This window comes from Zalophus californianus, chromosome 14 (assembly GCF_009762305.2).
Source record: "Zalophus californianus isolate mZalCal1 chromosome 14, mZalCal1.pri.v2, whole genome shotgun sequence".
Taxonomy (NCBI): Eukaryota; Metazoa; Chordata; class Mammalia; order Carnivora; family Otariidae; genus Zalophus; species Zalophus californianus.
In genome coordinates this window covers 53,711,616-53,738,685 of record NC_045608.1, presented here as the reverse complement: position 1 = coordinate 53,738,685, position 27,070 = coordinate 53,711,616, and the positions used below count along the sequence as shown (strand labels likewise).

The following is a 27,070-nucleotide window of genomic DNA, read 5'->3' as shown; positions in this document are numbered from 1 at the left end:
CTCTACACTGGGACGGGGCCACACGCAAATGCTTAGATGGCATGTAGATCATTCCCACTGGGTGTTTCCAGTGGGTGCCCAGGCAATCCACTTGTGAGGCCGCTGTCCTTGGCCCCCCAAAGGAAGGATCAGTAATTTGGAAAGCTATCTCTAGTTACTGTGCTCCTTTATAGAGACAATATTACACTTCTCTGGGATTCAGAATTGCTTCCCCTCCTTTAAAAACAAAAACACAAATATTTCACCAATTAGATGTTCACCAAAAATAATGATTTATACTATTTCCAGCTATTTACAGAGAAGATCCATTTATAGAAGAACAAGGCAGTTGGAATGGATTCTAGGTGAAATCCATGATGAGGAATCCTTTTTAATTTCATTTGCTGGCCATATTGTTGAGTTAATCTTCAAAATGCATGCTGCTAAAAGGGGAAAGAACAATTGATGATTTAATTTCTAAATTTAAAAACTGTCATTTCAGTGAATCACAGTGAAGCAGTCTCATTTTTAAATGAAGTGCCATCAACAGGCTCCTGGCATCCCTCCCAGCTGGTGGGCTGCCCCAGCCAGGTCTCCAGGAAGATGCACTGGCCCGTCTGGCTAGCGGAATTCAGATGCTAAACCATTAGGACGAGCACACACTGTAGCCTCAGAAAGAAGAGCATTCTGATTTAAGACCTAAACTAGATCTGGAGGTTCCGTTATCAGTGAATTAACTGTAGAGATGCCTAGACTGGGGAAAATGTAAGTTTATTTCTTGCTCTTGGGAATGTGGTGGTTAGGGGTGTGTGTGTGTGTGTGTGTGTGTGTGTGTGTTTACTTAACGGCCCTACCGTTAAGGTCCCTGATACTTTGATAATTCTCCCCTTTCTTGATTTAACTTCCTTCTTTCTCTCTCTTCTCTTTATCATTTTCTTTAACTCCTTCCAATATTTGCTTCATAAGTCAGCCCTTTTAATAACACCTACATTTTCCAATTTCCAGAAGAATAACTGGCAGTCCTTTCTACTAGCTAATGTGTCCTCTCTTCCCTAACCACTACTCCAAACCTCAAGTGCATCCCACCTGGCCCAGGGCACCATGCCTGCAGATACAGCTTTCATCAGGTTGGCCTACAAGGTCACTGGCCGATCTGTCCCTTTTATTTTGAATCATAAAGTAAGCCGGAAATACTTGTTTTTTTTTAAACCACAACAAAACACCTGTATACATTTTAAGTACTTTTCTAATAAGCTTGGGAAGTAACTGAGCCATTGCTTTATGATTAGCTGTAAACACTTCCTGTTGTTGAGGAAATATGACAGCAGTGTGTGGGAATAAAACTATTTGCTTTCTGTTCATTATCATTGTCCATCTTTTGACTAACTTTGTGAACAAATTTAGTGTCTCAATACCAGTTTGTCCACTTCAAAAAATCATAACTGTAAAATATAGTATGTCTTGAATAGCCATTTTTCTTCAGAAAATATGCTCTTGATTTAGCTAATTGCAGTATTTCTAGTTTCAGAGATTACCCTCATTGGGCATGTTTTTTTCTTTAGTTTCACCAGTAATTTTCAGGGACTCTATTTTGAATGAAATAGAACTGAAAGAATTTTATAGCTTCACCTTTAAACAATGTTCAGACTTGACACCATTTTCCTTCTGCTCTTTTGTGTGTGAGACTAGGAGTCTCTGTGCTCTACTACTGCATATGTAGTGGGTGCTGGGGCTACTGCTTAGTCCTGCCCTTCAAAAGGAAGGCTTTCGTGCAGACATGCCCTTGCCACGAGGGGCACTACCTCCCCCAGTTGTCCACTTCCTCCCAGGGGCAACCCCAATCCAACGGCTGTTGACGGGGGGAGTACATTGGCTTGGCCCCCTTGCCTAAATTCAGGACACTATCTCAGCTCCGTAGCAGGGCCTAGGCCTCTGCAGCAACCCCATCGCCGTGTTCCGTGTACCTTCACCCTCTGCCCTGTCCAGCTTCCCTTACTCCGTTACTCCATGCTCCCAGGAACACTCTCTCCAGGAAAGCCAATCTGAGACAGGGCAGTTTCAAGAGTCTATTGCCATTTCAGAGACCCTCTGAGGCAAGACTTTAATCCCTCTACTTGAAAATCTTGCCTGAGAGTTAGTTACTGCACATGGAGCCAGATGGATTGGAAATGGAAAAGCCTCAAATAGGTCGGCACCCCCTTCCTACAAGCCTGAGCTCAACCACCCGCCAAAAGACCTTCAGAGCAAAAACGCTCACAGTTCACCTGTCCCCTCTACCAGGAAGGTTGGGACTTAGAAGAGTCACAGACCCTCACCCTAGAAAAAATGTACAACCATACACAGGTTTGGATACAATTCCAGAAGGATATGAACTCCTTCCCAAAAGCCCTCATGGACTCCAATTTAAGAACTGTTGACCTATTGTGAAGGTAACAGGAACTCATGGTTTCAAACCTGTTATCCACCATAGAAAATAGATTCTTTTTTAAGTGTATAAGAACGTCCTAATTCTTCTTCATATGATTTCATCAATAAGTTTTGAATTACCAAATATGAGACTCAACTTACGTTTTCCAGAGTCATAGCTGCCGTATTTGAACTTGCCCTTCTACGATATTTCTTCCTGATACAATAGACACTGATGAGGGTGACTATCAGCATCAGGGCAAACATGGCAGCGGTGGAAGATGCAGCAATGACAATGGTGTCCCGAGTAGAGCCTCTCCTCTCACACCTCTCCCCCATGTACCACCAGTCTTCCCCTGAAAGACACCTGCACATCGGAATGTGACCCAGAGTTACAAGTTGATATTTCAGTCTGAAAATCTTCACCATTGAAGGTGTGGATCAACATTCTGGTCATTGACATATGGAACTCAACCAGAGGGGAATGTTTAGACTAGTTCCAGGAGGCCAGGCAAGGCCAATGGAAAAGAAATGGAATTACTATTCATTGGTACTCAAAACAGTGGCCCTAAGGTGGGAAAGGAAGGTGGCGTAGATAATGGAGAAAATTTAGTTCTCATGTCTCTGTCCCTCCACCTCCCCCCTGTACCCCTTGGCCAAATTCATCCCAGAATGTCTGAGACCTATCTCCATCTAGAAAATGGGGACAGTTCCATTTCACCACACCAGACTGTTGTGAGGACTTCATAAGACATATAACTCATAAGGAATTTTTCAGGCAATTACAATATAATGTACTAGTTCTTCATAAATAATTTTACTGTTTTGTAGCTATCCAAAGTCCTAAATGGAGAGCAAAAAGTAAATATCCCATGAACGGCTTTGAGATGAGAACCAACTGACCATTCATGTAAGATATCAGTGTTTAACCCTACAATGTGGAAAGGATAAACTTTTTAACAAGAGAATGGAAAGATCTCATCCAAGTGACCCCTTACCTGCACTCGGCTTTTCCATTTTGGACAATGCAGATGCCATCGTTCTCACATTTAAAGTTCATGCAAAGGTCATTCACGATAGGGCCTGCGGTTGGCTGAACTGGTGTAGAATTAAGATGGGATATGTCTAAGGAGGGCAGAGGGAGGGTAGGGATGGAAATCAGTTTGACTTTAACAAGTAATTGATCTTTAAGTTTCAAAATAGATGCTTAGGTTCCACAGGCAATGAAATAATTAAAATCGAAATCTAGATGCAAACTGAAGCTGGACCAGCCTGTGGGGCTGTCAACTGAACCACATGCTTACCTGGGCCTGGGCTTGCGTGAGCTACAAGACACCCAGTCCCTTATAACCCACCCTCGAGGGACAGACACCGAGACCAAAGCACAGCAATGCAAGGCAGTTGATGGGTTTGCCCAAGGTCACAGGTCTCTTGCTAGAGGGGTGCAAACTGGGGGATATCTGACACAAGCCACCAGGTCCCCTGAACAACCAGGGCGCTCTATTCTTTGCGGTGCTTTCTGTTGCTTGTCCTCCAAACAGGGTTGAACTGAATTGATGAACATGTGACTTTTTCTCTGCTACAGAAGACGATTTTTCCCTCGACACAGTTATTCTTGAATAAGTTTTTCCAAGAAGTATCATCTAGATTTACTCTAATTGACACTGACATAAAAATTTCATGGGTTTTAATTGCACCACCTTTCATCACAAACAAGATGCTGATTTACTGAGATGCAAGTGGGTCTTTAATAGTAAATGAGTTAAAATGGTGCCACATAAAACATGGAAACCAGCAGTATTCCTGGAAAATGTATTTCTTAGGTGCCATGGGTAAGAAATTTTAAAAGGCAATAGATTAATGCTACCACTGAAAAAACGTATGTGTGTGCGCTTATATAGGATACGTAAGAAATATATATGCATGCTTGTATGCTCATATGTATATGTATGTATGTGCATATATTTGAAAAACACAATAAAGACAGTTCATTTCCAGTTTAATTTCATGTGCTGTGTAATATTTCTATTTCCGGAACCCAGCATATAATTCTAGGGTACAATAGCTATACTTCCACTTGTTTCTAAAGATTTCTGGCCTAAATTTTCCATGGCTCCATGTGGTGGTAATTAAGTTTTTTATCCAGGAATGGTCACTGTTTTTATTTAAGTTATTTTCATATTGTTAATGATTCATACCAAAAAAAAAAAAAAAATCCCACTCTCATGCCCATTTGCTCCTATGCCTAAAAATGGAACCCAGAAGAACATGGTAAATAATCAATGGCCACAACAAAAATAGCTTATATAAAACGATTTTTGCTGACATACCTTCCACTGTCAGTAGGATATAAACATCATCTCCTTTTATAAAATCTCTGCTTTTCAGCCTCTTGTGGGTTATAAAGGCACTGGTTCCAAAGCCTTGACCTCTTCTAAACTGAGTTCCATTAGGGAAAAAAGCCACTTCTCCCACTTTGGAAGGCCTGTCCCAAAAATAGTTTCCATTATCTGAAAAAGCAATTTATATTAATGGATTGTGTTTAGCATCATCATAGCTTTTGGTGGTAGGAAAGAACAGGCAATGTGAAACACAATTAGGATAGAGCTCAAAATAATTAAATGATGCCATTGACCTGTGATGTGTTCCCTGGCAAATCACTGAAGCTTGTTCATTTATACTGTTCTAAAGAAAATGAGATTGCCTAGCAAGGAAGACCACATTCTGGGATTGGTGTGGACACATACCAAAAGCTTCCCGGGTGGGGTATAACACCTATACTGACCGGCCAGTATAGAAACTCCCTGCGCATTAAAATCATTCCTTAGTTCTTGAGTCATAGACAGTCCTTTTCACCAAGTTAAATCAATACGTTTCTGAGACTTTTTTTTAAGTTTTACTTTTTAAGTAATCTCTACAGCATGGGGAGTCAAACTCATGACTCCGAGGTCAAGAGTCAGGTGCTCTCCCGACTGAGCCAGCCAGGCGCCCTGAGAGAGTTTTTAATATTAACATAGAACAATTCATCTCATTAGCTGAATTACTCACCTACCAGAGCAAAATCCTTCAGGAAAAGAAGACAATGAGAAGTACTGCTTCTGGGAGAAGGTGGTGACCCATCCAACTTTGAGCCATTTTCAGTGGCTCGTTCAGGGAAATATGTTTTGGGGACAAAGTGAAGAAATTCTGAACATCGAGTCCCTACAATCCTGTTTGTGAATATTTCTTTTTTCCTATCAGATTAGTGGTTTCTTTTTTCCTATGTCACTGAGGTCCATTTTTTTCGAATATAGAATTCAAATTTGGCAATAATATTCACCTTGCCACAATTTCACTTTTTGTGAGGGTCCCAGAGGGCAAAGGATTATTAAAATTAGAAATGTGATCATTTGGGGGGAAGAGGAGCTGTTCCTTTTTGAGACTGGGAAGATGGGGAATGATGTCACCATTGGCAAGTCCTCCAGAACTCTTTAATAAGAAGTTATAATCCCTTCTCAGAGCCTTCCCAACACTCCAGAGCACCCGTTCAATGTCTTCCTTCTCATCAGGAACCAACCCCTTCTATAAGAGCTGAATTGTGCTTGACAGCCCTGGTGGCAAGGGGGTGCTTATTATTACTGCCTCAGTCTTATGGCTGAGGACACTGGGGCTCCAAAATACTATTTGCTCAGTATCACATAGCTAATGAGAAGCAAACTTTGGATTAGAACCCAGGCATGCCAGACTCTAAAACAACACTCCTTGAACAACTGGGAATTCAGGTATGATCAATTGCCAGGAATAACATCAGTATCTTCTCTATTTTTCAGAGATATTCCCACCTCACATCCTGACAGTGTCCTGCCTGGGGGACTCTCCCCACAACTGCTGAAGCCCTTCCACTCATTATCTTCTGTTCCTAAAATTTGGGGCTCAATACTCCTTAGGTATCTGACCATGCAGTCTCTCATTCCCAAATCATCCATCCCTCCTAGAGCAATGATCATGTATTAGCAATAAAGAAAATGAGTCACAAACCTGTGGTCATAAATGGGTCTGTAGTTACACTCCGCTGGTTGGACATACGCTGTCGAATGTCAGGATTTTGATCCAAGAGTGTCATCGTGGCTTGTTGCCAAGGACATGGCCATTGTAATTGATCATCATTGGCTCCAGAGATCAAGTGGAAATATATTCCTGCATTAGTCGAATGGCTTAGATTCAAGTGAATCTGAAAGGCATAACCTTTAGGAGAATAAAATGGAGGACTATAGAGAGTTCCCCTTGAGCTGCCAATAAACTGTGTGAAATTTGTTATATGCCAGATATGATGAGGGCACTGTGTTTCTGAAAGATTGATGTCATCAATAGATAGGCCACCCAGTGATGCACCAGCACCTCTGACCCCTCCAAACACCACTCTGAATTTGTTGGTCATTTTCAATGTTACATGGTAAAGTTGCCAGCTCCCAATCGGTATCTCTGCAAAAGAGACATTATTATTCCAAAGCAAAGGACTGAGAATCATGTGCAAATCAACATTAGAGTTTTTAACCTTCATAGGCCAAATGATCATCCTAGGGCTATTGATGCCTACAGGTCTGCAGTATGATCTTCTTACCTCGCCAGCCCAGGCCCATCCCCTTCAAGGAAGTTCTGTGGTGTCAAACTGCCCTCCAGAATATCTGGAAGCTTATCTCCTTGTTTCTCAGCTAGGTCACCCTTTCCCAGAGAAGGCTGACTAAACAACCACACCTAACTTAGGACTACTCCATGCCCTATATATGAGTTACCTCCCATTCTATGTTAGCTAAACCCAACATCTACACTTGTATCCAGGATTCCTGTGAGGCTCAGCCAAAGCCTCATTTATAGTTTGATTGAAATACTTCCTTCACATGCAAAATTTTACATCAGCGTTTTGGTAGTATTAAACAAGAATCCACCGAACCCCAGAAAGCCCACGTTTACCATTTACTCCTTAGATCATTTCCTAGTGACTCAACGTTATAAATATGTTACTATTTGATACCATCATCTTTCTCCCCATCCTACACTTCCTCCTTCACTATCACCTCCTACCCCTAACTAGTAGCACAGGTTATGCTGTCTTGTCTTATTTTCTTATATCACATACCCAAATAAGAAGCAGCAATACATTTTAAAAATTTCAGAATCCCCCAGGTAGAGGCCAGCTCAGGAATTCATGTCAAACTAGTAGTTAACACAATGACTTAAAACTTGAATATATTGGCACTTACTGTGAAACACAATCATGTGAAAATAAGTTAGAAATATCCAAATTACAGAAAATACCATTATCTATGGGTAGACTCTGGACTGAACAAAAATCTTTCATGAGCACTTCCACTACATTAAGATCAGCACCATCCGTTTAAATTCTGGACTCCCAAGCACGTTCTTAAGTACCTTTTGTGCTACTGTTTACGGGAGGAAAATGGTATGACATAGAGCATAATGTAGATTGATTTTATAATAGGTTTTACTCAATTCATTCAAACCAAGTGGTCAATATGTGGAGCAGACAGTAACAGAATTGGCAGCAGGGAAATTTCTTAACCACCTGCTTTTATAGTTGGTCAACATGACCCACCTCTCTGACAGATGATTGGAATAGAGTGTTGCCCTCTCTCTACTCAAGAATTGCTCCAGAAGTTTCACTTAACTGTAACTAATCGTAACAATTAGAATTCTTCACTAGGATTTTTTTTTTTAAGCTAGAAATTAGAGGAAGAGTCCCTTTTCCAGTCTGATGGCACATTTGATAAAAATGTAAGCTGGGAAGTAGAATATCCAAAGCACCAGTTTTGTGGACAAAGCCTATCTGAGATAACATGAAGGTCCCCGAGCATGTTCAGGGGTAGGTCCAGCCCTGCCTGAGGCCAGTTCCTCCCGCGTCCATCCCACGATCTCTGTACATTGAACCAGTAACTTCCCATTTTGCCTAAACTAGTTTTCCTTGTATTTTTTTTTTTAAGATTTATTTACTTATTTGAGGGAGAGGGAAAGAGGGAGAAAAAGAGTAGGGGGAGGGGCAGAGAGAGAATCTCAAGCTGACTCCCCACTGAGTTCAGAGCCCAATGTGGGCCTCGATCCCATGTCCCATTAGACCATGACCTGAGCAGAAAACCAAGAGCCAGGTACTCAACTGACTGCCCCACCCAGGCACCCCTCCCATGTATTTTTTTTTTAAGATTTTTTATGTATTTATTTGACAGAGAGAGACACAGTGAGAGAGGGAACACAAGCAGGGGGAGTTGGGAGGGGGAGAAGCAGGCTTTCGTGGAGCGGGGAGCCCAATGTGGGGCTCGATCCCAGGACCCTAGGATCATGACCTGAGCCAAAGGCAGACGCTTAACGACTGAGCCACCCAGGCAGCCCTCCTCCCATGTATTTTTATTACCTGCCAAGAACTGACCTCCTCAGTGCCACAGACTAAAAGAGTTGCTTCACTCTGAACTGAGACCATAAGAATGTTGATACTGTACCTTTTATTTCCTCCACAAGCGTTAAAGTACCAACCACATTGCCTGCAGGATACTCCCTGGTGTAGATGTTCAGTTGGTCGTTTTCACTTCCAGTGTTATATAAATAAAACTGCAAGCATTGAAATCCTCTTTTAGGGTATAATGTTCGACTTTCCAGCAGGGCCGTGGCCCCCACGCTTACAGAGCTACTGTTGAAATGCATGAAGAAACCAGAACCTGTTCAGAAAACAAAAGCAGAATTGACAAAGCAGATAAGAGGTATAGGCATGCGTCTACTTAGTACCCACTGCGTGCGGAGCACTGTGCTGGGTATTTAAGTACAGTTCCACGAGCAGGCAGTTGATAAAAGAGATCTTAGGCCACCTTATCCTTACTATAGCTTTCAAACTCAGAAAAAAAGTATCACCTTCTTGGCCTCGTGTCTCTCTTTCTCTCTCTCTCTCTCTCTCATCTTCTCCCTCCCTCCTTTCCTTCCTCCTTCCTTCTGGCCTATGGAGGACCACTATCCACTATCCAAATCTGCATTTTTTAAAAAAAGGGTATTTTTATTGACATATATTTGGCATAGAGCATTGTGTAAATTTAAGGTGTACGACATATTAATTCGATACATTTATATACTGTAATATGATTGCCACTGTAGCAACCTCTAACATGTCATATAATTATCATTTCTTTTTTTTTTTGTGGTCAGAATAAATAAGTTCTAGTCTCTCAGTAAGTTTAGTGATTAGAATATAATATTGCTGTCTATATTCCCTGCACGGTGCATTAGATCTCCAGAGCTTCTTTACTACTAGTTGCAAGTCTGTACCCTTAACATCTGCCTTCCTGCCCCCAGCCCTCCAAGAAAGAAAAAGAAAAGGAAAAGCACTCTTCACTGTTAGGGACCCCAACGACTGCCTAGACTGGCTGAGCTGTCATGCAATGACCCTGAGTTCTGAAGTCTAGTCATACATCTTTGTTGCCAGGAATGAGCAAATAAATAAAAATGGAGTACTTGTAGCCAAATAAATGATTGTTTAATTTAAAACAAAATTATGATGGAAAAGGATACTCATCTGAATAAAATTAAATAAATTGGTCTTTGTCTCTTCATTTTCAGGACTTTTATAACAGGGGGGTGTAATCACAACCAACTGAAATTCTGAAACGGATTAATTCACGGCCTTGTGCTGTTCACTGGAAAATCTCTTATATCTCGTAAGCTTTGAGAAAACCACCCCACTACCTGGACATAAGAGCCCTTCCAGGAGGTACAGTCCCTTCCTGCTGTGGGCACAGACAGGGAGAGGTTTCACAGAGCCCAGCTCTGACTTATAGAAAGAAAAGAAAAGTAAAGAGGAAAAGCAAAGAAATGAGCCATGTCCTTATAAGGCATAGAACTGTATCCTTAGTAGCAACCAAATGGGTTATCATTAATAATTCAGATAGAAATTAGGGATAAAATCCCAGTCTATCATAGCAAAGGAAAATGCTGGGGTCACCAAGTGTAAAATCCAGAAATATCTCACTCTTGTTACCTTTGCACTGGCCCATGCTGGAGTGATCGCTCTCTGGCCCCCTGGGAACCTGGGACACCCATTGCCAGTCAGCATTATCATTTGAACTTTGAATCATACCACACACATTTTCCAGTTCAAAATTGCATGAGTCCATAAAGCTCAGGGAAGTGGCTACAAAAGCAAAGCAACAATTACTGACACTCCTCCAACATGATAATCCAAGTAATAAAAACTGAGTTTGCCACGGAAGTACTAGGAATACCAGAATGGCATTAAAGGGGACACCTTGCTGATTCTGGGGGTTGAAGACTTCTCAATATCTGCAAAACCAAGGGATTGATCAACTCTGTGTATCTGAATAAGCTGTCTGCCCCAAGACATTTTTCTTTAATTATCTAATGTATAGCAACCTGAGTCTACACTCCTCTAGTTACCCAGATTATTAAACTGCAACACAGATTATTTGATCCCATTTGTATGACAGCTCTTCATTCAAAACATTTACATGGGGCATGTTACTATAGGACCCAATTTGTGTTTAGATCTGAAGGCCAGATCTTCTGAGAAGAAACATGTGGCTTCTAAGCTGTGGATTGGGATTTGGGTGCTCTTATGTTGTTGTTGTTTTTTTCTTAATATCAAACTTCAACTATGAAATTATAATTATCAAACAACTATCAAACCATCATTTCAGAAAAGCCAGCAATGCTCAGCAAAATGGCACAGCACATAATTTTTCCTACATGGCAGAGAGACACAGAAGGCATTTCAAAGAACCTGCCACATACTGCAGTTATATAGTCGATTCAACTTTAAGAGATCATGGTCACTGAAATCCATTCGTTGGCCGATCACATCCATGAAGTCTGAGATTCTTGTGACAATTGTTGGCTCTGTTCCGTTCTGGAAAGCAGTCTTACTGTAGTGCATTACAGAGGTGTAATCATAGGGAACATTCAAGGAGTCTGATACTTGGTCATTGTAGGTGTTAAAATTGTGCTCTCTGCCTAAATGATAAATTTGAAAAGATCTTTAATTACTTGATGCTCACAACATTTAGCTTACCTTCTTCTAAGTTTCCATTACTGCCCAGGGTTGGACATTAACATGTAGTGTAAGGCTCTAAGAACAGCTAATAGAAAGGTAGATTCTCAAAGGTGGTGTTGGGACAGTCAGGATCATTGGCAGGTGCTGATGGGAGGGTGGGGGCACCCACAGTAGATGGAGATGGAGGTAAGAGGCCTTTGAGAGGCGTGGTGGGGAGGCACCCGGGAATGATAGCACAGACAGGAGTCATCAGAAGGAACTGACATAGTCAGGGATTTCACGGTTACTGGAACATGTGTGCAAGTAATACAGTACGCAAATGCATTTAGAGAGGATACCTAGTTGCTTAGGATCACACTAACGGGCAATGGATGGCAACTTGAAATGGGATGATTTTGTGGAAATAGTGAGGTGGATCTGATCTCTAAAGCTTACAGAAGTAAAACATCAAGACATCAGTTTTTCCATTATTAACAGTTGGCAAGAGATGGCACATGCTTAGAAATTCAGTTTTTAATAGAAAAAGAAAACTGTAAGAAAACAAAAGAAATGTACCTGACAGAATTCTGTCCCACATTATGCTGACATAGTCATCCCGGTCAGAACGTGACTGCTCATGCCAGAATCCCAGTGCGTGGAGGAACTCGTGTTGGACTGTTGCTATTCTGTCGCAGTTTTCCCCGATGGAGAGTTCTTGCTTCCCCACATGCCTGTTTCCCACTGAAGACCAGCAGCTTACAGGAGAGGTCACAGGACAGGGGGAGAGGGTGTTCTCATGATGGCTCAGAGTAAAATCCCCAGTGCCCAGTCCACTCAGTTACCCACCTAGATCCTTCACTCTTCTAATCAGGACATTACATCTCTCTCTTAACCCTGGCAAGGTATGAGAAAGCTTACAGACCAGATGATATTTGGAGATCTGGCCGTGGCATCAACTATTATATAGGAGCAAGTCATCCCCCAATCAACCCAGTCCTGATTTTTTCCTGGAAATTTATAAGTTTTTCACATTGTCCTTGGTATGTGGATGACTGCTAATAAGGTTTTTATAGGTATAGCAACCACGCGGAATTGCTGAGCTCCAGGCAAATAACACTGTCAGTTTAACTCAAGTAGTAAGTGTAGTTAGGTTAAAATAAATTGAGATACACATGAGTGCACACATACATGCACGCACCTACACACGTGTTTTACTGGAAGAGGGAAAGAAGGAAGATGTAAGCTACGAATGGCTGAAGTTCCCTGAGTTGTGGGATGGATGGCATGCAATCCCACCCTCCTTGTCTTAATATGGTTGCATGTATGAAAATATTATTTTTAGGGGCGCCTGGGTGGCTCAGTCATTAAGTGTCTGCCTTCGGCTCAGGTCATGATCCCAGGGTCCTGGGATCGAGCCCCGCATCGGGCTCCCCGCTCCGTGGGAAGCCTGCTTCTCCCTCTCCCACTCCCCCTGCTTGTGTTCCCTCTCTCGCTGTCTCTCTCTCTCTCTCTCAAATAAATAAATAAAATCTTTAAAATATATATATTATTTTTTATAGCTAGAGACACTAAATGCAGTTTGTCTTTTACTCTCCAGCAAATGGCTAAGGAAGCCCCCCACCCACCTCAAGGTCAGGGCCTAGGACAACTGCTGGAACAGCTCACAGCTGCAATGTTCTCATTTGAACCCCTAGAAAACAAATTCTCCGCCTTACCCGCTGCCCTTAAACACTGATATATAGTTAGCTTCTCCAGCCCAAGGCTTGAAGTCAATGCATGATTTTAGGCGATAGCGTTCAAATGCATTAAGGATAACTCCCTTTGCGTTCATTCCTGATGGAAGAAAACCAACAAGAAATACACTTATTAAAATTATCACCATTGAATGATTCACCATGGAAACAGGCTATGCAATATATTATTTATGAGTCAGTCCCTTCGTGAATGTGTAGCGTTTTCTTTTTACCAAATTTAGTATTCTGTACAAATTAAGTATGTATCATATACAAGATTTGATTATTCTTCAAATCCCTGATCTTGCCCTGTTTTTTATTTCTCTGGAACCTTTAAAGAGCACATTACAGAACAACAAAAAAGACATTTCCTTACCTCGAAGAACATATACCTTGGATCACAGGCAGCCAAAGTGAACACTCATTGTCACGGCTTCATCTGAGAAGTTATAGTATGTATTTAAAGCCCCACAGCAGAGCTTTTAACTTGAGGACCTTGAGATGGGAGAGTCCATGAATATGTTTGTATGTGAAGTATCTATATCTCTATTTATATCATCTATATCATCTATCATCTATATCTGTGTCAGTCTATATCTATATCCGCAAAGTGTGTTTCCTGGGGAGACTGTTCGTGAGCTTCTCAAGTGAGTTCAGGGCCCAAATTAGGCTTAAGAACCATTGCTTCAGGGGCGCCTGGGTGGCTCAGTTGGTTAAGCGTCTGCCTTCGGCTCAAGTCCTGATCCCGGAGTCCTGGGATCAAGCCCTGCATTGGGCTCCCTGCTCAACGGGGAGTCTGCTTCTCCCTCCCTCTCTCCCTCTGCTCCTGTCTGTCTCTCTCTGTGTCTGTCAAATAAATTATTAAATCTTTAAAGAAAAAGAAATAACCATTGTTTCAGAATGAAGAGGGATGCTAATAGGTTGGATAGACATGGAGCTCAAAAAATTCAGAGGCATGAATGCAACAAAGACATTCAGGAAAGAAGCTCAAGTGTTACCACTTTCAGGGGAGCTGCATCTAATAGTGGGTAACACTTGAAGTGTAAGCAAAAGGACTAAAGCAGAATTTAATATGTTGATAATTTAATAAGGTTCATGTATTTCTGGAGAGCCAGAAATCACTTCCAGTGAATGCTTCATAGCTATTTACTAACCCTTCACAGGCATTTTCTGTTGCTACCTGTAAAAGTGGCCTTGCTTAGTGATTTCCTTGGAGTCATCTGAAGATGGTTTAAATTTCAGAAATGCGTGGAAATACTCTTCTCACTTTGAGCATAGAGAGCAAGTTCAATGCTACAATATTAAACAGAGGTAAAGTACTTTCCAAATAAGAAAGAATCCCAAAATCATAGAATTAAAATATGACCTATAAAAATTTGGAGTTTAATTATGTTATAACACTAACACAAAATGATGCTGTAATATTAAGTAAGAAAAGCAGATCAAAAAATTTAAACAGGGACACCTGGTTGGCTCAGTCGGTAGAGTGTGCGACTCTTAATCTCAGGGTTGTGAGTTCAGCCCCACACTGGGCGTAAAGCTTACTTTAAAATAAATTAAAACAAACAAACAAATAAATAAATAAACAAAATAAAAAATAAAACAAAACAACTTAAAAATATTTAAAACACTATAGTGATACCCATGTAAAAATGTTCACAGTTTGGATGGTAAGATCTGGACTGAATTTTTTTACCTAATGGGTTTGATTTATATAAGTTTATCAATTTATTTTTTATTTTAATTTTTTTATTTTTTCTTGGCTTTTTCTATCTACTCTTGGTTTTTCATCGATGTTTCTGGCCAGTCCTCCCTTCTCAATGACTTCTATCAGATGCCCCATTCTATATCAATTCTAGAAAGTTGTCCTCCTGAGCTGAATTCTAATCTCGGCCATCTTCTCCCTCAATACAATCTTCTTGGGCCACTCAATAAGATCCAATTATCTAAGGAGCACCTGTTATATGCAGGGCATTGTGCAAGGTGCTCATCCATACCCCACCCCCCGGCTTCAACCATCTCCCACAGCCTAATAACACCCAAATGTCTCTCTATCTTTAATGACCAGGCCATACAACAATTTATATGATCTCTCCAGCACAGTGGGCCTGGTACATTTCAAACTCTGCATGCCAAATGCTAATTTCCACCACACTTCTCTACTCCACCCTCTTCAAGATATATTCCCTATCCTTGATACAGGCACTACCATCCATCCAGTGGCCTAAGACTGAATCCTGGGCACCAGGAACTCTTTACCGAGACCCACCTCCTTCTTGACCTCTTGCAGTCAATCACCAAATCTAACAACTGCCTCCTAAGTCTCCCTTAGAATTGTCCATTCTCGTCTATCCTCAGTGAGAGAGTCTTGGTTCAGAAACTCTCAGTCTTTCCCTGAATTTCTTCTATCATCTCCTCATTGATCTCCTTACTTTCTTTTTGCCTCACTGATGATACATCTTCTACACTGCAACTAGCAGGATCACAATCTCACATCCACGTTAAAACTGTTGGAGGTCCTACATCACCATCAATAGGCACACCAAGTTCTTTAACGTGGGAAACACTCAAGCCTTTCCAATCTAGATCCTGCCTACCTGTTCAATCTCATTAACTCCCCACTTCCAATCTAAATTCCAGTTAAGGGTTTTCTCCTTTCCTCATGCCTTTGCACATAGTGACCCATCTGCCTAGAGCACCCTTCCCTTGCCACCCCCCAGAGGGGGTACTGGCCCACACAATGCCTTTCTGCAGATTACAAAGAAGCACCTCATCGGGGCAGACGCAGCAAGTGTTGATTTGGCAGGTAGATAAATAGCACTTCAAAGTAACACACACAAAGTAGCACACAAAGTAACAAATGCCTCTTGATGAACAAAATGCAAACTTGATTTCAGTCCCACTTTGCCCCCCACCCAGGCACCGATGTATTGTGTACAACTTGCATAATTTTCATGGCCACCCTGCTGCAGTGTCAGCTGCTTCCTGATGCATATGCCTTTATATCTAGGTTGAGTTCAATGCTCCTCCAATGTGCTCCCATAGCTTTTGAACGTATCACTAAGCAAAATGTTTATTCCATTCTATTATAATTAACTCTTGGCATATCTGAATCTCCACTGAAATGTATGAACTTTAAGAAAAGTTTCCCAAAAGACAGTTCCCAAAGTGATTCTGGTAACTAGCACCATAAATAAAATGAGGACCATGTTTAGAGTTTTCCATTTACAATTAAATTTCTTCTATAGAAAAGCTGTCCTTAATTTTGGATTGGATTCTTCTGACTTTTTACTATTGAAATTTTCTTTATTTTATGAAAAGATGATGATAAAGATAGTGGGTTCTTGTAGTTGGGTAAGTTCCTGACTTGGTAAAATAAAATGTTGGTAAACATTTTATTTGGTAAACTCAGTCTCCCCGCGGAGCAGGGAGCCTGATGTGGGACTCGATCCCAGGACCCCGGGATCATGACCTGAGCCGAAGGCAGATGCTTAACGACTGAGCCACCCTGTTGAAGAGTTTCAAGCCAGGAAGTGAAATGGTGTCATTGCCTGTTTAAAAGACCACTTGGCTATGAGGGGGATGGGAGGTGGGGACAGGGTGGAAAAGATTATAGGGGAGCAATATTTGAAATAGAAAGACAAATTAGGAGAAAAGTGGGTTATTTGGGGCATGCATTGCAAGACAGAAATGGCAGAACTTGCTAATGGATTTAGGCCAGGTCCTAAAATATTTTTTTTGTTTCATGTTTTTAACTCGTATGTAATTTCTGAACATATGGGAAACCACTACTTTCAAATAAAGACTAATTCCCTGACCTTTATGTCCCCAGCACCCAATATAGAGTAGGCTCTCCATAAATGTTGGTTGCATTAATCCCTTTCTTGGTCAGAATTCAGCAACTATTTCAGACAAAATCATTTAGGTTCTTTTCATTGTTCATTTTGCTTATTTTTATAAGTAGTTCATGGCTCCATAAAGCAACAAACCCTTAAAGACCATGCGAGCCTACCCTTGAAAATATTGTGATTATAGGGCACCTGGGTGGCTCAGTCAGTTGGGCATCTGCTTTCAGCCCAGGTCATGATCCCAGGGTCCTAGGATCAAGCCCCACATCGGGCTCCCTGCTCCGTGGGGAGCCTGCTTCTCTCTCCCTCTCAGCCTGCCATTCCCCCTGCTTGTGCTCTCTCTCTCTCTCTCTGTCAAATGAATGGATAAAATCTTAAGGAAAGAAAGAAAGAAAGAAAGAGAGAGAGAGAAAGAAAGAAAGAAAGAAAGAAAGAAAGAAAGGAAGAAAGAAAGAAAGAAAGAAAGAAAGAAAGAAAGAAAGAAAGAAAGAAAGAAAGAAAGAAAGAAAGAAAGAAAGAAAAGAGAAGAAAAGAAAAGAAAAGAAAGAAAGAAATACTGTGATTATATTCTGTCAGGAACATACATCAGTTACACATACTCCAAGGTATATACCAACCCAAGCTATCTTCTAAAACATATGGAATGGTATGAGGCCATCTGTATTCTTCTCCAATGATAGAATTTCTATCTTGTGCCTGTCAAAAATAAATGTGAAGGGTTAATTTGATGAATCAGGCAAAAACTTGGGAAACAATGAATAGTTAATCAAAAAATAAATGAAATTTAAAATGCAAGAAAATAAGTAAGTTTAAGCAGGATACATGTAATAGTCGTGGAGGGTTGCTCTGGTTCTGAGGTGGGAATAACACTTGGTATGTTCTTTTTTTTTAAGATTTTGTTTATTTATTTGACAGAGAGAGACATAGCGAGAGAGGGAACACAAGCAGGGGGAGTGGCAGAGGGAGAAGCAGGCCTCCAGCCAAGCAGGGAGCCTGATGCGGGGCTCTATCCCAGGACCCTGGGATCATGACCTGAGCCGAAGGCAGATGATTAACGACTGAGCCACCCAGGCACCCCAAGACTTGATATGTTCTAATCTGTTTTGAGGCCAGTAGCCTCATGAATTAGGAGAAAAAAGAGATGAGATAAGAGAGAAGTGGGGGAGATGGGAGGACAGATAGGCAGGAGTTAAATTATGCAGGTCTTGAAGGCTGTGGGTAAATTTGGATATTATTCTAAATGCAGTAGGAAGTTGTTGAAGAATTTTGTTGTTTTTTTTTTTAACATTTTTATCTCTTTATTTGAGATAGAGAGAGAGAGCAGGAGCAGAGGAGCAGAGGGAGAGGAAGAAGCAATCTCCCCGCGGAGCAGGGAGCCTGATGCGGGACTCGATCCCAGGACCCCGGGATCATGACCTGAGCCAAAGGCAGATGCTTAACCGACTGAGCCACCCTGCTGAAGAGTTTCAAGCCAGGAAGTGAAATGGTGTCATTGCCTGTTTAAAAGACCACTTGGCTATGAGGGGGATGGGAGGTGGGGACAGGGTGGAAAAGATTATAGGGGAGCAATATTTGAAATAGAAAGACAAATTAGGAGAAAAGTGGGTTATTTGGGGCATGCGTTGCAGACAGAAATAGCAGAACTTGCCAGTGGACCAGATGGTGGGGTGAGAGAAAGGGCAGAAGCAAAGGTGACTCCTGGAGTTTTTACTTATTCAGGGGAGTAGGGGGATGACTTTGCTAAGAGGGAAGATCTGGGAGGAGCAGTTTGCATGAAAAATCTGAGTTCAGTTTAGGACACCTTACATTTGAGGCACCTCAAAGACACAGAAACGGAACTGACAAATTGGCACCTGGATAGACCAGTCTGGAGTGCAGCAGAAGGAAGGGGTGAGAGCCACATATCTGAAGGCATCAGCATAGAGATGACATGTCAAACCCTGTCACAAGGTGAAATCAAGAAAGAGTACAGACAGAAGAGCCCAGGACCAACCACTGGATATTGCAGCTCTGCTTCTTGAGTTGACATTCCCAGTGGAGGTTTGACTTAAACTATCTGTAAGGTACCTATGTTCATCTGTGTACCATGTACTCTTCATGCATAGATTTGGGAGGATCTTTACTTGGCAACACTATTTTTAGCTGTCAGGATAGAAGTCACAAAATCTATCTTTTATGGTAAAAAGCCCAATTCATTGACGTTTACAAATTCAGTTTAATTTTGCTTCAACTAGATTAAATCAGTGAGGTTCTATTTAAAAATGAAAACATCATATTGTTCCAATAATGAAAATCCATCAGATCAGTAAGACCAAGGCATACATGGTGGGTGATGGTGGCATTGACCACACAGAAATCTGAGGAATGGCTGATGAAGGCACTATTATGGGAGTCTCTCAGAGTATAATATATTCATTAAATAAATCTGTCACCAGGACTTGGTATCCTTAGAGACAGTCGGGCTTAACAAAGCCCATGTTGCCCAATCATTCTCAGATATTCTGTATTTTGGTTTGCAGTAATTAATAGAAGATTCTTCCTTGCTTTGTTTCAACTCACCCCATCAAGTCTGATGTCCCCCTCAAAAAGATCCAGTCCCAAATCTATGAGGGAAGATAAAAATTCATGTTAGCAAACTGGATTCGAACTCTCCACTTAATAAAAAATGTGAAAAAAAATCCACAAACCTTCATTGATATCAAATATATCTTGATCGAGTCCACCATCTACATCTTTAACTAAAGGAACAAAGAAAACCACATTGAACATTATGTTTATGAAAGAAGACAATCTTCATCAATTACCACATTAAAAGTAAGTAACTTTCTTTTGCCTTAGTAAGTGACTACTAGGTTCTGATTCAATGTACACTGATTGATTGTTTGACTGATGGAGAACAGGTTCTGATTCAATATACATTGATTGATTGATTGATTGATTGATTGATTGATTGATTGACTGAGAACCTCTCATGAGCCAGGCTTGGGGCTATGGGGCTTTTGCACATATGTTCTTATCTTATCCATGTCCCTTGAATGCCAGATGACTTCAGGAATAAGAAATTGATCATTCTATATAATATTAAACTTAATTTTAAAGACTAGATGATTAGATTAAATAGGAAGTAAAGGTTTAAATTTGGTCAAACCAGTCCAGTCTGCCCAATATATCCCTTGCTAGTAACATACCTGGGAACCCTCAAGCAAAATTCCTAATTTAAATTTGAATTACTCTTTTAAGTTACAAAAGAGTGGATAATATAGCCAAATCTCTAAGTGTACAACAGAATAGGATGGACATCAGTTCTCAGTTTATACAAAATAGCAAAAGTAATAATGGCAAGCATTGATGGGATGTCTTGTGTTAGTCACTGTGTTTGGACTTTCCTATATCACCATTTTTTTGCTTGGTATGTGAAACCCTGGAACAGGAACAATAAAACATTCCTCAATGAATCAAAAGAAGGCAGTGTTTGATTAAAGTTCAAAGCAATTATAAAATTATGCTTATGCAATTATGCATTGTACTTCACATTAAATGCGTCCTTAGTTCTTATGTTTTGTTGTTCTATTATCCACATAACTTTCTTTTACTATAACTTGAAGCAAAAACTCAAAATAGACTCACCAAAGTTTTCTCGAGTTGGCTGAGAAACAAACACATTAAAAAAAGGCATTATTATGACGCCCATGACATAAATGATCTTCTCGGTTCCAATTTGTATCTAGCAATTTGTGGGGGTTTTTTTTTAGGTTTTATTTATTTATTTGACAGAAAGATAGAGAGCACTAGTAGGCAAAGTGGCAGGTGGAGGGAGAGGGAGAAGCAGGCTCTCCGATGAGCAGGGAGCCCGATGCGGGGCTCGATCCCAGGACCCTGGGGTCATGACCTGAGCCGAAGGCAGCCGCTTAACCGACTGAGCCACCCAGGGGCCCCAATTTGTATTTTTTTTATTAATATTATGTATTACTTTCTGGCTTATATCCAAGACAGCTAATTTGTAGTCTATAATAACTTTCTGACTAAAGGGTCTTCTTATTTCATATAAAAAAAAAATGAAACTGGCTGTTATATGAATTTGAAGGTGAAAGAAACAAGAAACCAATTTCACAGATTGAAAAGAAGGCAGAACATAAGACTCCAGCCCTCAGATAAACATTCACCTTAAAAATGATTCTCTAAAGGATTCAGGGAGCAATGTTTGAAAAACCTAATAATTTATCCCTATTGTTGAAACATTGTAATTGTAATTTATTGTATTGTAATTATTGTAATTTATTACAATCCCTTCTAAAGAAATTTTATTGAAGACCTCATTAATCATGTTTTTCTTTCACATTTTTCTCAACACTCTGCTTTCAAAGACAATACCAAATGTTTAAGGAAAAAAAAATCAATGGGTATACTTTGCAATTAAAAAAAAACTTTTAAAAAAAATGGCAAACTTCTGAAAATAGGTTCTACAAGTGATCACATGAAAAACCCAGAATACCTGCCCAATAGAAAAACGTAAGTAAACCTGAGAAATGTCTTAGTGGAGTCTAGTGAAAAAGCTCATGGGCCTGGCAGACAGTAGGTGTGGGTCATATTCCTGGTTCCACCAACTCATAGTAATGCAGCTCACCCTCCCGAAACTCAGACTGTCTGTAAAACTGGTTAGTATGGCTTACATAGCCAAATACCAAAATCCTATGGACTGTTAGGCAAGCAGTGGGAATGAACTGATCGGATAGTTTACCCTTCTTTTTGACGTTAAGAAGTGCCTCATTTGTCTCACACTCATAGACGAATACCAAGGCACCCAATGGAAAAATATTGGTGCATAACTTCAATTTTAACGTGTCTTAAATGGTATCTCTTTTTCTCAATGCTGTAGATCCCATTTACAGAATATCAACTCAATATAATCACTTATTTTTAAATCCCAACTAAAGTCCCCGCCTCTCCCCGAGGCATTTGAAACTTCATTTAAAACCCTGCGTTAGCCTGTGGTACAAACTACCTGTCACTGTAGCAAGATTGGTTGAAATGGACAAAGAAGCAGATGAGAAACCCCATGCTACAAAACTGTAAGTGTTTGCTTTGCCAGTGACATTCATCATTCACTCCATTCGTGTCTCATGTCATGGTAACAGCAGTATGCGTTTCATTCAGCAGTAAAAATGGAATGGTTGTCACATTTCGCATTTTCCATGTTATCAAAAGAAAACTTGCTACACAAAAATGAAACTGAAAGAAATATATAACTTTATGTCAATGTCCCCGACTCTTTCCCCCTGGGGGGCTTCTTCTCACTCCCTATGACCCTGCCTGTCCCTTGCTGGCCCCAAAAGAAACACTCCTTTCATTAATGTTTTGAAATTCCTAAAAAACAAGAAATGGACAAACAGGCAATCGGCCCCCAATTTATCTAATCATTTTCCAAAACTGTTTCCTTACCAAGCCAGGAACCACGGGGAGAATAGCAGAGAACAGAAGAAACCAAGGCAGATACCATGAATCCATGTTATCACTTCCAGTTGGAACCGCAAACTATGAAAGTCAGAATATCATTTACTTTTCAAAAGGCAAACATCATAACTTCTAGCCTTTGATCTCAATGAGCCATCTTGCAGGTCAGCTCACCCTGGTAGTAGTACCTGCAGTCAAAAGAGTTAAAGTCCAGTATCCTGAACACAGCTCTGCAGAATAGTTGGTTGGCTTTTTTTTTTTTTTATGTCAACATTCAGTATCCAAGTGCCTGGCTGAATCCTGTTAATGAAATAAGTTATCTAATATACACATACTTGCCCCCAGGATTATTAATGGCCACTTGAGAAAAAGAAAATATCAAATTAATTTTTAATCTCAATTTTTCAAACAGTAACATTTTTTTAAAGATTTTATTTATTTATTTGAACGAAAGAAACAGAGAGCATGAGCACAAGCACGAGCGGGGAGGGGCAGAGGCAGAGGGAGAAGCAGGCTTCCCGCTGAGCAGGGAGCCTGATACGGGGCTCGATCCCAGGACCCCGATACGGGGCTCGATCCCAGGACCCCGGGATCATGACCTGAGCCGAAGGTAGGTGCTTAATGACTGAGCCACCCAGATATCCCTCAAACAGTAACGTTTGTGAAGCTCTTCTTGCTCATCTAACCCTGTGCTGATTTCATATACCCAGTTATGACCATGGCTTTTTATTGTTCATTCATTTAATAAAAAAATTCATTGAGTTACAAAATCCACTTATGTGCTAGAAATCTGACATATTTGATAATTAGATATAAAGTAGCAAAATAGCAACATATCTCACTCCTGAAAATTCCCATCAAACAAACTCAAGGGCTAGGGTAAAAGGCTAAGAATGGTCACCTGTTTCCTGATAAACTAATGTTCCCAACCCATCTCTCGATTCTTTCTCTTTTTCCTTCTTTCCTTGGGATAACTTCTCTTTAAAGACAACTTACTCTCTGTGTTCCCACGATCTCCCTCTCAACTGAAGGATGATGCAGTATTATGTTTTTGGGACACCAGTTTTCCCCTCAGCACTTCCTTCTCCACTCAGGAATGGTCTTTGCCCCACTCTGCGCTAATAGAAAGGGTATGGAAAGACAAGTGGTATAGACAAAGGACTTGGGAGGATGCTCTTTGTGAATTCAACAAGTCATTCCCACCCTCTGAGGGTAGGATAAGTGTTCAGAGGGAAAGTTAAAAATGGTAGGTAGGATCGATTCCTCACTTGCTCCCTGGGATCCTGCAGATAGTCTGTGGAATCCAAAATCAAATGGGCCTGTGTGACCCCGACTAGAACTATAAGGAAACAAGAACACTCTACAAAGGAAAGCATGTCTTCAGAGGAAGAGAATAACTCCTTTGAGACAAGAGTGGCACGGAAGTATCGGAGAAAGCCACCAGGCTTAAAGGGCCATGTGGATAAGAATACGAACGTCTCCATAGTGGGCTGCATGGAAGGACAACCAAGGATCGGACAGAGGGGTGGATGTTTCAGAGGATGCCAGTGAGGACAGATGCCATTGGGACCAGATGGGGGCCTTGGGCTATTAAGCTTAGGCACAAGCTTAAGGGTAAAAGACGGGAATCCTCAACTGGCTGCAGTTAAATTTCTCCCACTTACGTGGATGGGGACCCAAACTAAAAATTACTGGTACAGAAAAATAAAGATTTATCATGCATATCTGCTTTTGGTGAGTTATGTGTAACTGAGACCCCTGACTGCAAGCTATGTGTTGGAACAGACGGCTCACATTCGAAGTTAGGAAACTGAAAGCAGGGACGTAGGAAGCAGTCATTCCTAGGACTGCTGTAGTCTGTCTCGAACTCTCCCTAATACAGCATATGGACAGGCTCGCTAGGAATCTCATGGACAGGCATAGGGGCATGGCTGAAATCCAACTCCAGAAATGTGTTTTGACAAAAATTAATGGATATCTTTTACATTTCATTCTTTCTGGAATGGTCAATAAAACTCTTTAATGCAGAAACTACACAGGGTTGGTCTAACACAGCTCCAGCTCCCCTCACTTGTATCCCAGGAAACGGTGTCCACCTCTCGTTGTTGGTCCTCTTCTGTTCTCCCAGGGAGTTATCACAAACGGTGCTTGAGATTCTGGCTTCACGGATTGCTCTGGAACCACCAGGAAAGTACATTTCTCTCAGGAATGGGATCCTCAAAATCCCCATGGAACAAAAGAAAATTCTAGACCCGAGGGTAGCAGATCCTGAACGTAAAAAGCTTTCTAACAGGAAAAGTACAGAGATTGCAACACAAGATCCAGAAGCCTTCCTCTCTCTCATAACACCTGTTTCCTTCACCCAGTTCCTCATCCAAAAACAACAAGAAAAGGTTTTTGTAAGTTATTTCATGCGTTCCCCAATGGTAGCTCTTTATGAAATCTTATCAACACATCTATAACATATTCGGGAGGTGCATATATTTGAATTTAAATGAAATTAAATGGATACAGGAAAAAGGAAGAGAATAGATAGTGTGGTGACCAAAGGAGTCCCCAGAGAGCTGGGAGAACACAAATTCATTAGGGGCGCAGCCAGTTAAAGAACAGAAGAGCTCATGAGACATCTGTAGCCCCTGCGATTGAGCAGAATAAGTCACATTCTTCTAAGCCCCTCCCCAACTACCATCTCTTACCTCACTTTTTCCAAATTGTGGTGTGTTACTGCGTTGGTCAGGGTTCTCCAGAGAAGCAGAACCAATAGGATCTGTATATAGATAGAAAAATTCATTTAAGGAATTGGCTCACATAATTTTGGAAGCTGGCAAGACCGGAATCTGCAGGGCAGGCTGGCGGGGCTGGAGACCCAGGGCAAAGATGATGTTGCAGCTTGAATCCAAAGGCAGTCTGCTGGAAGAATTTTGTCTTCTTCTGGAAACCTTGGTCTTTTGTCTCTTGAGGCCTTCAACTTATTAGATGAGGCCCACCCACATAAATAAAGCAAATCTGCTTTACTCCAAGTCTGCTGAGTTAAATGTTGGTATCATCTAGAAAATAGCTTCACAGTGACAGTTAGACTAGTATTTGACCAAATCTCTGGATAGTGTGGCCTCGCCAAGTTGACACAGAAAAAGGAACCATCAGTTACCTTTTTGCTTCTCTTTTATTTGCCAGACTCTTCACCATCACCTGTTTATGGGATAGCTATTGGTTACACTAAAGGTGGCTATTATTGTCACTTAATACAATTGGCTCAGCTTGAAGCCACACCCTTGGCTGAAGACAAAGATGCTATGTATTATAGTTCATGGTGAGCGTGAATAACAATACAGTCACGTCTCTAATACTAGGAAATTATCAAAGGACCAGGAGTGACCGACTCTTCAGATTCCACAAAGCCAGTTGACTGAGGCAGTGAGGAACAATTCTATTCCTACCCAACATGATCCTACTTTAAATCTCTGGACTAGGTGGGGGGTTTTTGTTTGTTTTAAGTAATTTTTATACCCATCATGGGGCTTGAACTCACAACCCTAAGATCAAGAGTTACATGCTCTACCAACTGAGCCAGCCAGGCACCGCTCTGGACTGGCTTTATCCAGGGAGCTCTTAGGCTGGGAGCTAGCCCACAAACAGTGGTTAGGGGGTGGGGGTGGGAATTGCAGCAGGATGATGAGCTCACAGCTTCCTCCCACCACTACTAAAGGATCAGCAGGTGGCCTGGAAGGTTTGGCAACCTCTAGCTCAGCTGGCTTAGTGTCATTAAAAATTCACCCCAAGCTAGAACAAGGTCTAGAATGGGCATCCATTGGCTCTATGATGCAGTGACATGTGAGGTTGCTCCTAAATTCATACCTGTATGTCTACTCCACTGGACTGCTCAAGAATTTTAACTCCCTCAAACTCAAGTCTAGTTTTCTGCCCATAACTTAGGACTGCAAACACTTGGAAGAAGGGATACCTCACTTTTTCTGTGCTTTGGTTGCACTTAAATGTGGCACTCATTGCCCAGGACTATAGTTCTTTACTTATAAATCTGCTCTCCTCTAAGTAACTACGTAGAAGCAGTCTCAGTGACCTGTGTAGCTCTAGTGCTCACACCTAACGGGCGTTTGGTACACGTTCGTGGAAAGAAATGGACAAGACTATTGAAAATCAGTCTATGAATTGTTTGTATAGCCTACCTGATCGCCGCTAGGCACACAAAATTTTTTATTGGCAGAGAGGCCAGTGAAATCACCCCATGTTTTCATCCTGCATATTTTTGTCCAACTAGAATACAGGTATCCCTCACTTCTTGAAAGTTCACTTTACACCACTTCATTTACACAGAAGACCGACGACATGAGTCCCTGTTTTCGCTAATCGAAAGAAATCCGAAGAGGATCTTTGCTTTTATGAAAAGAGGTGAAAAGCAAAAATAGCATTTAGCGCATCCAGTGTTTGTCTTGCCACGAGGTTACAGAGGCAGCGTGCCCCGGAGCAGCACGAGTGGCCCCGCCAAGCTCCTTCCCCGGGACCTGCTCTCCGCTTCTCCACACCCATCTGCCTGAGCTTTGAGTGGTGTCTGCCAGCATCAGTGCTTTATCTCCATTTATTTTGTGCATCCCTTTGCAAGATGTGTCCTAAGGTAT

General features: G+C 41.2%; 1 protein-coding gene across 2 annotated transcripts; it reads right to left on the bottom strand.

Moving 5' to 3' along the window:
* Positions 1 to 248: 248 nt before the first annotated feature.
* Positions 249 to 22,567, bottom strand: MEP1B (meprin A subunit beta). 2 transcript variants are annotated; one of them, XM_027575212.1, is made up of 15 exons: positions 22,425 to 22,567; positions 20,613 to 20,631; positions 19,673 to 19,723; positions 19,545 to 19,588; positions 17,603 to 17,681; positions 13,120 to 13,237; positions 11,981 to 12,159; positions 11,167 to 11,385; positions 10,397 to 10,549; positions 8,874 to 9,089; positions 6,403 to 6,846; positions 4,716 to 4,895; positions 3,384 to 3,510; positions 2,548 to 2,752; positions 249 to 419 (listed from the first exon to the last, which is right to left on the bottom strand). In XM_027575212.1, exons 1-15 carry the CDS (start codon positions 22,488 to 22,490, stop codon positions 408 to 410), a joined length of 2,112 nt encoding a protein of 703 aa, XP_027431013.1. In that variant the 5' UTR covers positions 22,491 to 22,567; the 3' UTR covers positions 249 to 407. The 2 variants fall into 2 exon arrangements, with proteins under 2 accessions (XP_027431013.1, XP_027431012.1); XM_027575211.1 differs by having other exon boundaries at positions 249 to 422; positions 22,425 to 22,563.
* Between the last annotated feature and the right edge of the window lie 4,503 nt (positions 22,568 to 27,070).